Source organism: Alosa sapidissima, chromosome 3, assembly GCF_018492685.1.
Source record: "Alosa sapidissima isolate fAloSap1 chromosome 3, fAloSap1.pri, whole genome shotgun sequence".
NCBI classification, from domain to species: Eukaryota; Metazoa; Chordata; class Actinopteri; order Clupeiformes; family Clupeidae; genus Alosa; species Alosa sapidissima.
In genome coordinates, this window is record NC_055959.1 from 2,562,227 (window position 1) to 2,576,833 (window position 14,607).

At 43.1% G+C, this 14,607-nt stretch overlaps 2 protein-coding genes across 7 annotated transcripts; one reads left to right on the forward strand and one right to left on the reverse strand.

Moving 5' to 3' along the window:
* Window positions 1-168: 168 nt before the first annotated feature.
* On the forward strand, window positions 169-5,489 carry samd1a (sterile alpha motif domain containing 1a). 5 transcript variants are annotated; one of them, XM_042087536.1, is made up of 8 exons: window positions 1,543-2,224; window positions 2,313-2,389; window positions 2,762-3,059; window positions 3,261-3,400; window positions 3,516-3,576; window positions 3,694-3,784; window positions 4,107-4,221; window positions 4,466-5,489. In XM_042087536.1, the coding sequence occupies exons 2-8, from the start codon at window positions 2,384-2,386 to the stop codon at window positions 4,613-4,615; spliced, it is 861 nt and encodes a 286-aa protein (XP_041943470.1). In that variant the 5' UTR covers window positions 1,543-2,224; window positions 2,313-2,383; the 3' UTR covers window positions 4,616-5,489. The 5 variants fall into 5 exon arrangements, with proteins under 5 accessions (XP_041943466.1, XP_041943467.1, XP_041943469.1 ...); XM_042087532.1 differs by lacking the exons at window positions 1,543-2,224; window positions 2,313-2,389 and adding an exon at window positions 169-804; XM_042087533.1 differs by lacking the exons at window positions 1,543-2,224; window positions 2,313-2,389 and adding an exon at window positions 172-762.
* Window positions 5,490-6,740: 1,251 nt separating this feature from the next.
* Window positions 6,741-13,459, reverse strand: tecra (trans-2,3-enoyl-CoA reductase a). 2 transcript variants are annotated; one of them, XM_042087540.1, is made up of 12 exons: window positions 13,212-13,459; window positions 12,711-12,900; window positions 11,981-12,032; window positions 11,837-11,881; window positions 11,566-11,669; window positions 10,485-10,600; window positions 9,844-9,949; window positions 8,033-8,105; window positions 7,905-7,948; window positions 7,748-7,805; window positions 7,485-7,573; window positions 6,741-7,165 (listed from the first exon to the last, which is right to left on the reverse strand). In XM_042087540.1, the coding sequence occupies exons 2-12, from the start codon at window positions 12,870-12,872 to the stop codon at window positions 6,992-6,994; spliced, it is 1,023 nt and encodes a 340-aa protein (XP_041943474.1). In that variant the 5' UTR covers window positions 12,873-12,900; window positions 13,212-13,459; the 3' UTR covers window positions 6,741-6,991. The 2 variants fall into 2 exon arrangements, with proteins under 2 accessions (XP_041943474.1, XP_041943473.1); XM_042087539.1 differs by having other exon boundaries at window positions 12,711-12,904; window positions 13,212-13,458.
* Between the last annotated feature and the right edge of the window lie 1,148 nt (window positions 13,460-14,607).

Below are 14,607 nucleotides of genomic sequence, written 5' to 3' on the forward strand. Positions count from 1 at the left end.
TGTTATTCATGGATGGTCGACAGCAAAGGGTGGCTAGTTGACTAGCTTTTCATTAATCGAAGCTGATAATGAATAGCAGATGAGGCGCAGTCTGGGAAGAGCGCGCGAATGCAGCTAAAGGACGCCTGTCCCAGTCGGTACGCCCTTAAATTGCTCCCCTGGCGGCACATTCCACTTCGGGCAGTCCACCTTAAGCGCACAAAGTGAGCAACGCACGCGTACAGTGAGGTTTCCGTTCTCTCGAGTCTCAACTGGGCTCGGACCGCGACCGCGGCTTGAAGTAGCGCAGTCACATTGGGAACACTCAAAGAATCCGACGAACCTGTTTGTAAAGAAATGTCTGAACCATCGTATCGCGACTGGATACTTGAGACGATAGACTCTTTACGGTCAAGAAAAGCGAGACCAGATCTTGAAAGAATTTGTAGGATGGTACGAAGACGACACGGGTCCGAGCCAGATCGAACCTGTAAAGAATTGGAGAAACTGATCCAAGAACAAACGGTCCTTAAAGTTAACTACAAAGGCTCGATTTCTTATCGAAATGCTGCAAAGGTTCAAAGAAATCGAAAAAAACTGAGTCAGGTGACAAATAGATCAGTGGTAAAACAACCAGCGCTCCCAGATTCGAGCAACGACGACAGTGTTCTCGGTCCCACGGAGGATGAGATGGGGGATATGGAAGTAATGCATGGCAGCCAGTTTCACGACTCTACGCTTGACACAACAGTAGATTCTACCGACATTGGCGAGGATACAACTGTGAGTTTAGTGTCTGAAACGACCATTTTCACACTGACACAGGTATTCGTCAAAGTGAATTTAGATGTTAATGGTTTTAGTGATTTAAGCAAGTGCACCCACAGAAAACTGCCGCAGACGGGGAGCGGCACTACCTCTCATGACCAGGGTAATAACGCCAACAATGGAAGGCGCTCTCCTGTCAGCGTGAACAACGCAAGTGTTTGTGAACCAAGTTTGCAACCAAGTAGAAACTGTAACTAATGCAACAAACAAAAAGCATAAAACTTTGACATGTACCATGAGAACGAACAGAAAGAACCAGTAGCCTACAAACTAGAGCCTTGTGTAGACCAAGCATGCAACGACATGAGGCCAGAACGTAACAAAAACAGCTTGGATATAGGGGATCGACTGGTTCAGCTCTGAACGCGAGCGCCGTGAGGACGATACATTTCAAAGGTCATGCACTTCAAAGCTCTAAGATAAGGGGGTGTATAGGTATGAACGAGCGCCTGTCGCAGGGAGAGATGTCCCTTAGTCAAAACAAAGTGAATGGGTAGTGAGCTTGCCTGCCTGCCTGCATAGATCTGCTTCGTCGACTGGAGCTAATTGTCAGAGTAGCCTGCTCGTCTCGGAAGTGGGAACGAAGTAGTCGGTGCGGTTATCGAAGAACTCACGACATAGCGCCGATGCAAAGGAAAAGGCAGCTAGCTAGCTAGCATTTTTGATTGCACGTCAGCACTGCGTTTTGCCCCTTTTCCCCCCTGAACGAAATAGGTAATCCAAGCGAGAGGAACTGATAGAGCTTTTGGAAATAACGGAAACTTCTTCAAATTCGGATGTCTTATCTGATTGGTCTCTTGTTGTGTTTTGCTCAACACTCTAAACAGTTGTGTTTGTGTATTTGGTGATTATCGACAGGACAGGCTGAAGGCTAGTTGTCTGTTTTGCGTGTTCTCAGTCGCAAGCGCTTCAGTGAGGTGCGGGGCGGGCTTTGTGGAGTTAGCGCTCGCACTCGCGCGCCTCAGCTAGTTACACACAGACATACGTACGGCGAGACACGGCTCACGTTTCATGTGTCGTTGGAAACACATTTGAGGAGGGGGGGGGGGGGCGACCGACCGCTTGCAAACTACACGTTTGACCCCTTTGAAACTCTGAAATATGAAAGTGTTTTCGCGAATCGTAGCCTCCCAAAAAGCGCTTTTGTGAAGACACGGACATTAGCAAGGCCTAAAAACTCGCAACGTTTTCGAGACTGCCCGACGTTGTGGGTCGACATGCGAGCAGTGTATCAGCACATATTTCTTACAATCGTACAAAAGCAATTTAATTTTTTGCACCAACCACTGTCACTTGTTTCAAACAGTTTCATACGCTCTTCAGTATTCAGCATTAGCGCTTTATCTCTGCATTCGCGTTCAAGCAGATGATGATGGGCTATCCCACTCTGTATGCCCGCTATCCACTCAGGCAAAAGGTCAGTGTTAATGCGTTTGTTGATATGGCGCAGTTTACATACATAACGCATTCATAAAGACACAAAACAACTTGACTGTCTTTCACAGACATTTTCTCTCTGACGAAGAGCAAGAAGGTTATACCGATCTCGAAAACGCGAACATGCTGCTACGGGGTCATGTCGGTAATGTGTTTCATTGAATTAATCAGAAAGAGCATTGCCCATGCCGATGGGACAATGTGAATGATCATGGTGGTCTGCATTCTTACCAGTGATGGGCAGTGTGTATCATATGACAACAGATTCTTAGGGCATCAACCTAAATCTTATTATTCGATTCCAGCACATTTTCTTGAAAACCAGAGAAAATTCCCTAGCTGGACACTATTTCTCTCTTAGATAATGACATTTTTGTATTATTACAATTTTTTAATATAAATCTCAAGCTGTGGGCTCTAGTGTGTGATAGTTGTATTTTCATTCACTGTTAACTTTAATTAAACATGTGGATATAATGAAGTATTGCTCAGCATCACATTAGTTTCTGTCTCACAGGGGAGCGTGTCCATGGCCGTGGAACTGAATAACGCTCTGACACAGGATGGCACAGACAACACACAGGATGAGTGTGGCAACACTGGGTCCTGCTCTGGGCATGGAAATGAGATGGGCATCTGTGCCCATGTCAGTTTTCTTCCTCACCCCCTGGGCCCATCATGCAATGGCCACTGGCCTTCAGACAGGCCCAGCCTGGGCAAATGTTCTCCTAGCCTGGCCCCACTAAAACATGAGGGATATGAGGGCAATGCCTACCAAGCAGAGCCCCTACCAACTGGATCGCTCCGGGAGACAGGTAATAATGATAGTCAGGGGCGCCGCTGGTGGGTGGGCTGGGTTGGGGGGGTTATTGTCTGTCATAGGGCCCAAATTTTCAAGCAGCGCCCCTGATGATAGTCATTCAAAACGTTGCCTTTAAAGGGAATATGCAGATGAAAGGTGTGCTAGGCATGCTAAGAAATGCAATTAACTGTATTTGTTTGTGTGTGTGTGATAGGAGTGTTGGAGTTGGGGAGCCAGCCTCTTGCTCTCTGCCCGTCTGTTCAGAGGTACGCTCTGAAGAGAGAAGAAGGGATGAGGGCAGTAGAGAGTGCGGCCACACCGGATCAGCTGGGGTCAAAGTGCAGCCACACGCAGGTCAGTCCATTTGATCATCGGATGTATATATTGGATGTATATCATGTGTTTGTATAATGTAAGTCCTTTAGTGTGTACTTGTTGCACACTCACTTTATTGTGTGCCTGTCTGCAGGATGAAGCAATGCAGGTCTCTAAAGGACATTCTCAAATGTGTTCCTATGGCTCAGAGAATGGTGAGTGGAGAGGGCCCAATTTTATCACCTTGTGTGATGAGATGATGACCTTGTGGGGTTTTATCTGCTGGTTTGTGGTGATTGATCATCTTGTCCTGACTGCCTGTCCTGTTCCAGGTAAGGAGAGTACGAAGGGGATGAAGGTGACTGTGACCTCCACTCTGGAACAAGATGCATTCGTCAAGGATACAGAGCAGAGCAGAGAAGTGTATATATGTCTTTAGAGCTCTATGTTCATAATAGGATAAAAAGCAAACAATAGACTCTTTATCTTGCAACTTATTTCATGTTGAAGGTTAGTTAACATGTACACAAATGCATGCACACTCTCACAAGCACCCCCACACACAGTGAGATGTTGTAAGTCCCTCTCTATCTGTTTGAAGTATGTAGTAATGCAAGAGCCACGTTCAAGTTTTGTTTGAACGCAGATGCCAACATCTTGACAGGTTCAGAGAAAAGATTTCTCATATTGCCACATGGCCTCAACTGTTTCTCATGCCTGTCCATTTTGCTTTTTGTGTCTTCAGCTCAGAGGGCAGCGGGGAGATTGGTACGGATCCGATGCAGTGGACTGTGGCAGATGTTGCCAGTTATTTCACCACAGCAGGGTTCCCTGAACAGGCGTTGGTGTTCAGAACCCAGGTACTATATACCCCTAGGCTGTCCTCTCTGCTCTCACCACAGGGGGGAGCTATATGTTCAATCACAGTCGTTTGCAACAGAGTAACCATTTTAAAATGAATTGTTAAAGCAGATCCCTTGATATTCTTAGCCATACTGGAGATAAATGACAAGCAAAAATAATCATGATCACCACTCTTAAGATGAATCTACATAAGGTCAAACGTCTGACTTTTTGTTATTTACACCATTTTGTCCTTGACAGGAAATTGATGGCCGGGCTCTTCTCCTGATGCAGCGCAGTGATGTGCTGACCGGCCTGTCCATTAGGCTTGGGCCTGCCCTCAAGATTTACGAGCGGCACGTGAAGATGCTGCAGAGGAGGGTCTTCCAGGACGACGGTGACCTCAGCTGATGGTCGCCATTCTCCACCTCCCCGTTAGGCGTCCGTACAGCAACCTGGGACGCCTGTCTCTCAACCATTTACTCACTCACTCACTCATTCTTAGACAGGGCGAACAAGCTAGCCATCTTGACCCTGAGTGAGTCAGAAAGGTCACCACTGAAACAGTGGCATCAAGCTGAGACACTTTAAAAACCACGTCAGCCAGAGCTGAGGTTCTCACCCTTCATCCTCAGAACTGAGAGAGCACAGACTATCTTGTGCCACATCTCAATCTCTCTCCCTCTGTTTCTGGGACTGGCCTCTGAACAGCTTCTACTTTTGCACATGTGTGGAGACCTTGTTTAGTGGATTCCATGTAAGATATGGTTAATGTATATAGTGTTATAAAGTTAATGGCTACATGGTACATACACTGCCATTGCCTTGATGGAGCAGTAATTTTGACCACTAGCTCTGGATTTGAATGTATATATGTATGTGTGTATAAGATGCATAACAATAGCATTTTAACCGTTATGTACTGTTAAGTCAGACTGTTTCCTTGATTTTACAGACATCAGGTTTCCGTTTTTATTTGAAGGTACTTATCTGTGCATCCAATGCATGTGAAACAAAAATAAAAAAATGAATATAATATCTCTGTGTCTGGCACTAAGGAGAAGAAATATCCATAAGTTACATAAACTGATGCATTTTCATTTGAATTCAGGAAACAGAAAAGTGTTTGTTTTGGGCATAAAGAGTAAATTGTTACTCTCTCAAGAACTAACAGTTTGACGATAAAGTATGATGTGGCCTCGGGGGAAACCTTGTTTGGAAGAGCAGGTTTGTTTTGTTAACCTGTACTGGCGCTTATATTAAAGTGATTTGACTGAGCATCTGATGAGGCTATGTCCTGTTTCATTTTGTCATGTCATTGTAATTCTTTTTAAACTGAGGGTTTTCAGGAATCCCATTTTGATTTTATTTGCATTTTTATGCCATTGATTGCATATCCACCAAGTAGGCATTATCATATCTCTTAGGGTGTCCTCTATTCAAGCGGACATTTAAGATATTTTTTGATGATATAATCATCTTTTCTTCATGGTTACAATAAGTTTATTCAGTCACATTCTGGAATTTATTTTCCAAATGCGAACTCAAGGCATCAATTTCAATATTTGTTTTCTGTGTTGTGATGGTTGAGCATCGGTTATACCGATATGTCTATTTTACACACTTCCATTTGAATGCCTGTCAGAGTGTACCAGTGTTGCTGTAGCATAGACGTTTGAATGCCTTTCAGAGTGTGCCAGTCTTGCTGTAGCTGTAGGAAAATTGGATTTTAAAAAATCAGGCTGAGGGAACTGAGACAGCAAAGACCATCAGCTGAAATTGAGAGGAGAGATAGGGGACGTTTGCGTCCAAGCAGCACCATGGATGTTGAGCTTTGATGTGGAAACGCAGTGTTCTTTTTCATATATTTGGGGGGAAAATTGAAAGGGACAAAAGTTTTATTGTTTGGTGTTTGATTTCCAGTTTGATGAGGGTTACCCTGAAACGGTTAAGGCTAGTCTTGTTGACACCGGACTTTTAAAAGAGAATTGGTAAGGGGACCCTTCGTTAACTTCCCATTTCCAAGGGGCATGACATATCCAGCAGTGAAATTAACTTTAAAAAGGGTTTTCTGTGATTTTGGGAATGGCTGGGAATTGGAAGGTGGCCAGGTAGATCTACAGAACAAATCAAAAGTGGTCACAGATTTGTCTGGGCTCACCCAGGCTAACTCAAGGTACTTCAACAGCCAAAATACCAATGCAAATGTTCAGATTCATCTGAAAGTATATTTTAGTCATTTCTGTGTAAAGGATATAATTATATCCACAAAGAGAAAGAAAGAAGTGACATATGAATTTGGTCTTGTGTAATCAATTATAAAAAAAAACTTTTTATAGATTCAGAGTATACCATCTGGATAGTTATTATTGTAATCCAGATAGATAAAAGCAATAGGTTATTGGGTAGAGGTAGAACTCCCACTGATTAGACTAATGGTGTTGTGTAGTTATGCATGAAATATTCATTCGATGTGATGGCAACAGTTTCTTTTAACACATTCAACCTTCATAGCATAAATACCCACAAGTCAGTGTTTCAGGCTACAAATAGATTTATTTGACACAGGCAATGTAATTCATGAATCACTTTCCTTGTCTAGTATCACTTCAACGTCCATCAAGAGCATTTCATTGCTCAGAGTCTAAACTGTTCACTAGATGCTGTGGTAAACATCTGCTGACATGAGCAGATGGAGAGGTGATGGGGGTAACCCCCCCCCCCTCCTCTCTCCCTCTTACTCAGGACTGCTGAGTCCCCAGGGTCCATCAGGGTGTCTGGCGTGCCCTACAGGATGAAGGGCAGGATGGAGGAGCGGAGGGTGGGGTAGTGTGGGAACTCCTTCAGGTAGCTGCGGTGCTTGCCCCGTGCCCATATCGCCATCTGGATGAAGCCCACGATGGTGAAGGCGGCCACGGGCACACACTGGGTCATCACTGTGAAGCCCACCCAGGAGCCACACTGGAGAGGACACACACACACACACACAAACATACACCCACGCGCATACACACACACAAACCATAAACAGTAAGTTATTCTGGTGCTTCTCCATCATTCAGACTCTTAAATATGTGATGTTTTGTAGCGATGTCATTGTGAGACAGCTCCAGGACGAGAATGCCCTCTAGCAAGCTTACAGCAGCACTGTGTCTGGCAGGGGACTGTCTGCCTCATTACTCAATGCAAAACATCCATCTAGCCAGTGGGGGGCAGCAGCACTCAACAGTACTCAGGCAAATACCACTACACACAGCGCGTCGATGTCATTCTTCAATACCTCGTAAGTGTAATTTGGACAGGAAACCACCCAGAAGATCCATGTGAAAGGATTCTTAGATGGATAAGGGATCTTCTTCACCTTTGAACCTGTGATGACACGTCAGATGAGAAAGTTTCAACTGCATTTCAATGTGACAGCACTTGGCTTGGATGTCTGCATAGTGCATACCAATTTCAGCAGTTACCGACAGTAAATTAAAAGGTGTGGGTGTGCCTATGCACTCTTGGGAAAGAGCATGCCATCTTGCCTCATTAACTCACCAGGTTGCTTGAGGTTGCGTAAGGCAATATGGATGGAGAAATTTCCTAACTGACAGAACTGTGAATATAAATTCAAACAATGTCTTTCAGCGTTAAAAAATGTGCAATCCAAAAGAGCAATAAAATATGTATTAGCTATACCACAACTGCTTCTTACCAGAAATATCATAAGAGCAGTCTTTACTTGTTGCTCCCCATACACTGAAAACACATATTTACAGTGGTGTTGTTGATAATCTTGTGAAATGCTTTAAAACAGTGTTAAAAATGAGAGGTATGTCTTACTTGGTGGAGTGTACAGAGGATGGTTAATGTAATATGCCTTCCATGCTGCAAAGAACCAGTAATAGGAGCAATTCTGAAAGGGAAATATCATGGCTGTTGTTATGGGTAATTGCTGGGTCAATTTTAAAGGAACACGACAGCTTTTTGTGAAATTTGCTCATTTGCTGTCTACCCCAGTTCCATAAGAACACTCCCCCTTCTCTTCTCTGTGCTTGCAATAACCCTGTTTGGCTCCGTTAACACTGCTAGCCTAGCTTATAGTATACTTCCCTGGAAGTGGGTTACACCAGTTAGTATACAGCTCAGAGAAGAAATGGTATGTACCCTCTTATTTAACCCAAAAATGATGTGTGTTCCTTTAAAATTAACCCATAAGAACAAGGCATTTATATATGCATTCCTCTCAATCAAATGGCAATTTACATATACAACTCCATCAGTGAGCATAAATCTTGGTCTCGGTAGTTCAAGACTGATTAACTAACAGGAGGATTTAATTAAGTAAACTCATCCTCAGCCGTGCAATCTTTTTTGGATGCTAACCAAGTTCGAAAAACACTTAATGTTTGCATATTATGGTATAGAATATAATGTGGGAGCCAGTCATTTCTTAGTCACAGGTAAAGTCACAACCACCATGTCAGGGTGCTGCCGCTCTATGAAAACTTCCAGCTGCTGTCTGAGCTATATTTAAACCTGAACTTGATAAGGGAGCAGTTTCAAAAATGTTTCATCGTAGCAAAAATGACTTTAGTTAGCTCCTGCCATGCACAAACAACTCTACGTGGGAAGAATCATTACCTAATCTTGTTGTGAAATCAGCCCTTGAACAATCCATATCGAAATAAAATATGATGTGATATTTGCATGTCAATGTGTTTCCCTAAAATTCTAATTAATCAAACTCTGATAAGATTTCACTTATTCTGTGACATGATCAAGCATAAGGTGTCCGCAGGGATCTCTTAAATGTGAAATGGCATGTCATACTCCCTCAGTGTGTTGTGGAGATGTCTGAAGTGTCAAATGATGTGGTAACTAGAGCCCCTTTTCTACCAGTGTGCTACACCACACTATGATATTCATAACTATGTAACAAAGTTACATTGGTAATACAAAATAAATGTAGTTGTAATTTGGTAGAGTTGCTGAGAAACATGTACCGGTAATAAAATATTGGTGATTACAGAGGGGATACATCTGATATTCTTTTAAATATAGAGAGAGTTTATAGGTAGAATGTAATATTCATTATGGTGTAATCTTAGATGTCTGCAGACAGGTTCCATTCAGCTCAAATTTTGAGCATTGTTTGCACTGCTCATGTTATCTGCCATTCCAACTAATCGTAAGTAATCAAATCCAATAAGTTACATTAGTTTGATAAGTTGAATTTTAGTTTAGTTATCACAGTTAGAGTAACTGAGTTATAGAGTAACTTGTCATTTGTAACCTCCCACATTACAAAGGTAAACTCCAAATCCACTACAACAGACTTAAAACCGGTCATAAACTAGTCATAAACCATGAATATCATTATGAACTGAATTGGAACAGTACTGTGGTAAAACACCAAATTAGTTCCAGGAATGAGGGTGAGAGGCCATTTTATAAACTGAGTTTCAACAAAATGTAGTGCAATGTCAGTAATACTGTCAAAATCACTGACCACTGAGGGATTCAAACGAAAGGTGCTGTGTCAGTGGCTTCACGGTCATATATGTCAACCTTTATAAACGCTTCTTCAAATTAGAGAATGTGCGATGAGCCAAGGACTCGTCCCATCGGGGTTAAACTCCTCCGTCACTTACCTTGAATATGTTGCGGAGGGGCATTGTGCCTGTGGAGAACCGGTGCACGAACATGGTCTCCAGGATCCGTTTGACATAGTGGAAGGAGTGGCATATGCAGGCAAGGCTGCAATGAGAGACATAAGCTGGGTGATGAAGGCTTGACCTCGGGTAATGGGCATGCTATATCAGTCAATCACACTAGATGAGTCTATTCATCATCCCACACTGTAAATGTCTACTTTAACAACTGTAAGAAAACACCAGCAGTGTCATCACATGAGGGCCTGGTTTTAAAGCAACAATCTGCCTAATAATACACCCTGTGAAGTAGATGGACAATGGTGCAACAGCATGGATATGCAATGTGGGTCAAATGAAACCAGTCTATAGTGTATTAGCAGCATTGTGTATAAACCTCAGGACAGTGTTTTATGGAAATTAAAAAAAAAAGAAAAAAAGTATTAAGCGCACCCGTGTATTAACCACAGTGCCTACTAGCCCAGTGAATCAGACTGTGCTTTAATCATAAAAGAAGAATGAAGGAAAGAGATGCATTTCCATGTATAGCCCGCCACGGCGTATTAACCTCGTAGCTAACGAATGTTTGCTAAGTCAATCTATAAACCTTGGTTAATAGGTGGGAAATGACGAGTACTCACTGTACAACCCATTGTTTAGGGGTGGTGAAGTCATATCTAGGGGCATAAATGAAGGGGAGCCGGAAGTAGAACAACAGATAGATGACAAGGGGTCCAACGCACTCTGCCAGAAACACCTAGAGAAATAAGGTTGTGAAAGTGAGTGAAAAGACACAGTGGTAGAGAACTTGCATTAAAAATATTAAATTGCTATTTAACAGTAGGAGTAATAAAATTCACATTGCCTCAATAATAGTTCGTTTTTGGTTCGGGCTCTTAGGCACAGGTGATCCAATTCAGTGATCAAGTTGCAAAACAACTGTTGTTATCATCGAGGGCAACAGGTCAAATTCAAGTAGCCAATAGAGATCTGTGCTCTGCTAAGTGGGATATGAAAGGCCTCCATAATATACATGACGGTGTCATTACCTTCTGTACACTTGGCATTCAACTAAAGAGGCATTGTCTAAACGAGAGTGCATGGCAGAACTATTTCAAAGCGAACTGACCCTCAAACAGGACTAAACAGGAACTATTTGGTGAGAAAAGGTGGTGGAACACTAATGAAGACTAATGAATTCTGAAGCACTTAAAACTAACATTCATTGGCAGCAGTTAGCAGCACGTTTCCATGCTACCACAACAGCAATGCTAGACGTGAGCATCAGGGCTAATGTGAGCTGCAGGGGCTTCCAGCAGAAGGTGAACAGGAGGGCAGAGGGATAAACACCTGCGTGGATATGACACTGGTGAGATTACATGTTCCAGGAAGGAAGAAGGGCTACCACAGAAGCAAGAGAAAACTGAACAAGAGGATGGTCAACTTGTCTGTCAGCATATCTTCTCAGTGGTGTATGTGTGTTCTGAGTAGTTGAAATGTGTGTGTGTGTGTGTGTGTGTGAGTAACAGAAAACAGACTGTGTGGGGGTAGAGTGTGTTCTATTGTTACTGTTGTGTGTCTTTGTGAATGACTGGGGGTCCTATGTCACTTAAAAAAAAGAAAAGACATCCTGTTTAAGAATGCCTGTGCATGCTGTGATTCTGTCTGGGCACTCGAGTAGAGTAGAGGTCATACTTCACTGTGGCGACCCTGCAGACTTACTGTTCCCCAGCTGAGCTGAGCCCCAAGGTCCCTGAAGTAGAAAGTAGCAGTAGTTCCAACGGGAAGGGTCTGAAGGATGTCTTCATCCTTGAGCGACCTCCCCTCTATAGAATCATTTTCCAATCAGTCATGAAGACAGCTCTAAATAAAACTCATCCAAACAGCTAACCTGCCAAAAGAAGCTTCTAGTTCCCACAGAGGAATATCTGTGGCAGGTGTGGAGATGTTACTTCTGTGATTTCACAGGTTGAAATGGAAACAGTCTACTTACTTGGATCTAAGCATAATGATTGTCTAGCAGGATACCACTGTGGATCTGGGAGGAACCAAGAGATAATATGGATGATGAGCGCAGCATGATTCAAACATGGAGCCCTTCAGAGCAGTAATGTAATGCCTTATCTGTTTTTCTTACTTGATTTGTGGAACATGGACTTAATATCCAGAATGGTTGAAGTGGGCTCCACCTTGATGTAAACAACAACATATGTTTAAGGAATATGTAAGCAAAAATCATTTCAATACTGCCTCCGATAGACATGATTTCTAAGAAAACATCTCACAAATGTACCACTGCCGCCTTTTAAGTTATTGTCATCTGAATATATTCATACACTGTGCACATATATATGCACATGCCTGCCAAATGCATTGCTCTGCTAGCTTGGCTGCCTGACCAAGCAGAGAGCGCACACTCACGGCTAGCTCAGGAGATTCCTGTGAGCTCAGCGGGTATTCTCGCCTTCCAAATGCAACACGACCTCAAAGAACCAGCCGGATAATGTCCACATGTAACCACAGTATCGGTTAAGTATGTCACTGGCTGTGAGACTCGCTACCCCACACATGACAGATAGCCTATCTCTGATAGAGGAGCAAGTCTCATGGCATTTCAGTTATTATTAGTATATCATAATAAGCACTGCTAATGTTTGCTTTGTAGAATTGTTGTGGTTAAATCATGTCCATTACAGATAAATGGTCTTTCTGACCTGTCTGTGCTTTGAGAATTTAATTTAACAAAACCATAACCCCACATTTGTTCAGGTAAATGTAAACACACACACACACACACACACACACACACACACACACACAAACAAACAAACAAACAAACAAACACACACACACACACACACACTTACCTTGTCCAGGAGGAGGAGTTTTTCCTTTGTCTTTGCGTGCAATATCTCCAACTCAAAGTAAACGATTCTTTTAGCTTTTTTCGGTTGCTTTGGTCTTTTGGTAGGGGCAGCAGCTGGGGCATCAGCCTTGTTGCCCTTCGCCTCTAGCGCCAGGGCATCCATGATGCCCTCGGACCACTTGCCTCAGTGCCTGACTGACAAAAAACAAAAAAGAGCTGTTTCTGGAAGAGTGAAAAAATCAATTTCCCGTCCACCTTCTTGAGAGCGTTTAAAAACACCTGTCAGCTGTCATTTGCCGTCATTACACAACACTAGCGCCCTGACACCTGTGCTAAACTGCTTTCCCCTTAACCAAGACAAAAGCGTTCGGTTTCACATAACTAAGGAGGGATAGCCAGAGTTTAGAGACCCCCCCCAACTAATGACAAAAAGACAGGGCAGAGAGAAAGCGAGAGAGCAAATAAAGATTGCACGGTAGAGAACCGCGAGAACGTAACCCACCTTCAAAACACCTGAGGAGCTGCTACAAGTCACCCGCCTCACAAGCACTCACTCCCACCAGTCACTTGAAGACGAAACCCGAGAGACCCAAGGCATAATCCACGGGCGTCGTGTACACAGCTAAATATAAGCGGCCAAATTTGTCATGCTGTAGTATGGTGACCTTGTCAAACTCAAGCATGCTCAGCAGCAGCGCCTGAAAGACCAGAACTGCTGGTCTGCTGTCCTCAACACCCAGAGTGAGACGGCCTAGACGACCACCGCGTGTCCGTGGGTTAAAGAAGCCGCCCACATTTCAAATCGGCAAATGGAACAACACTGTGCCCACGACCTCCTCTCACAATTAGGCTACCTTGCAGTAAAAAACATTTAGACAAACTTCACATGTACGCAGCTTCATAAACAGCTGAGTTGCCTTAATTAGAACGAGATCAATTATACATTTTCAGAGTGGAATTATTTGTTTGACTCCACACTAAATAGGCTACACTTAATTTGGTAGCCTAATCTAAATTGTAATTTAATTAAATTACAACAATTAAATGAAAGTCAGTCGACCACTCAGTTTGGACATTTAGGGTCAAGGAGCTCTAATAAACTTGGCTAGTAGTCCTGTAATGAAATTATGTATTTGTGCTGATTAATAGGCTATCAGGCAGCCCTTCAAAGATAGATAGTACTGCTTAGCTCAGCACTCAAAAGGGCACCTTGCTGCCCCCGTGTGGTCAAAATCTGAAACAAGCTACCGAAATCCTCTCTCCTCAGGGAAGAGGAGAGGGGTTTTCTTCTGACTACAGTTTGTTGTATTAAGTGTTTATATAACTAAACTAAACAGTGTACATTTCCAACATAAACAAACGCATAGACCTAGGCCTACATATCTGAGGCCTAATATAAAGTACGATTTCACGGCGGCCACGTCTTTGCCCCTTGCGTTGGCCTTGGTGCCCCCTTCTTTCAATATTCTGCTTTGCGTCCGTTTAATAGCGATTTTTATTTAGCCTATAGCCTGTCAAAATAATCTTAGCATCACAGCGCAAACTAATTCAGTCTTACACAGTGGAGAAAATGACAGCGCATGGCAAGACAGAAAGTGCGTCCAAATTCACCCATTCTTCTCAGTTGAAATACTTGCAATAGCTAAGCCTACTCATCACACAGGCACATGTATCACATCACATGAAAGAACTTTTTCTCAGCTTTTAAACAATGTCAGCCGCTAATTGCTGTGGTGAACGGTTCGCGAGAAAAGTAAATAATATAATTACATTTAATCATAACGTCTACATAAGGTGCTACACCCATCTCCCTACCCATTCATCTCGGTGGAATACTTCACGAACCCATCGTGCACATGACAAACCATATATCAGAATAAACAGCAGACCTTACCGAA

Excerpts from the sequence above, each read along its gene's own strand:
- samd1a (XM_042087532.1), top strand. The coding sequence starts at position 337 with ATGTCTGAACCATCGTATCGCGACTGGATACTTGAGACGATAGACTCT. Across the intron at positions 3,401-3,515 it reads CAAAGTGCAGCCACACGCAG|GATGAAGCAATGCAGGTCTC; the intron begins GTCAGTCCATTT and ends GCCTGTCTGCAG. Across the intron at positions 3,785-4,106 it reads ACAGAGCAGAGCAGAGAAGT|CTCAGAGGGCAGCGGGGAGA; the intron begins GTATATATGTCT and ends TTGTGTCTTCAG.
- tecra (XM_042087540.1), bottom strand. The coding sequence starts at position 12,872 with ATGGATGCCCTGGCGCTAGAGGCGAAGGGCAACAAGGCTGATGCCCCA. Across the intron at positions 12,033-12,710 it reads AACTCCTCCTCCTGGACAAG|GTGGAGCCCACTTCAACCAT; the intron begins GTAAGTGTGTGT and ends GTTTACATCAAG. Across the intron at positions 9,950-10,484 it reads CCTAAACAATGGGTTGTACA|CCTTGCCTGCATATGCCACT; the intron begins GTGAGTACTCGT and ends CTCTCATTGCAG.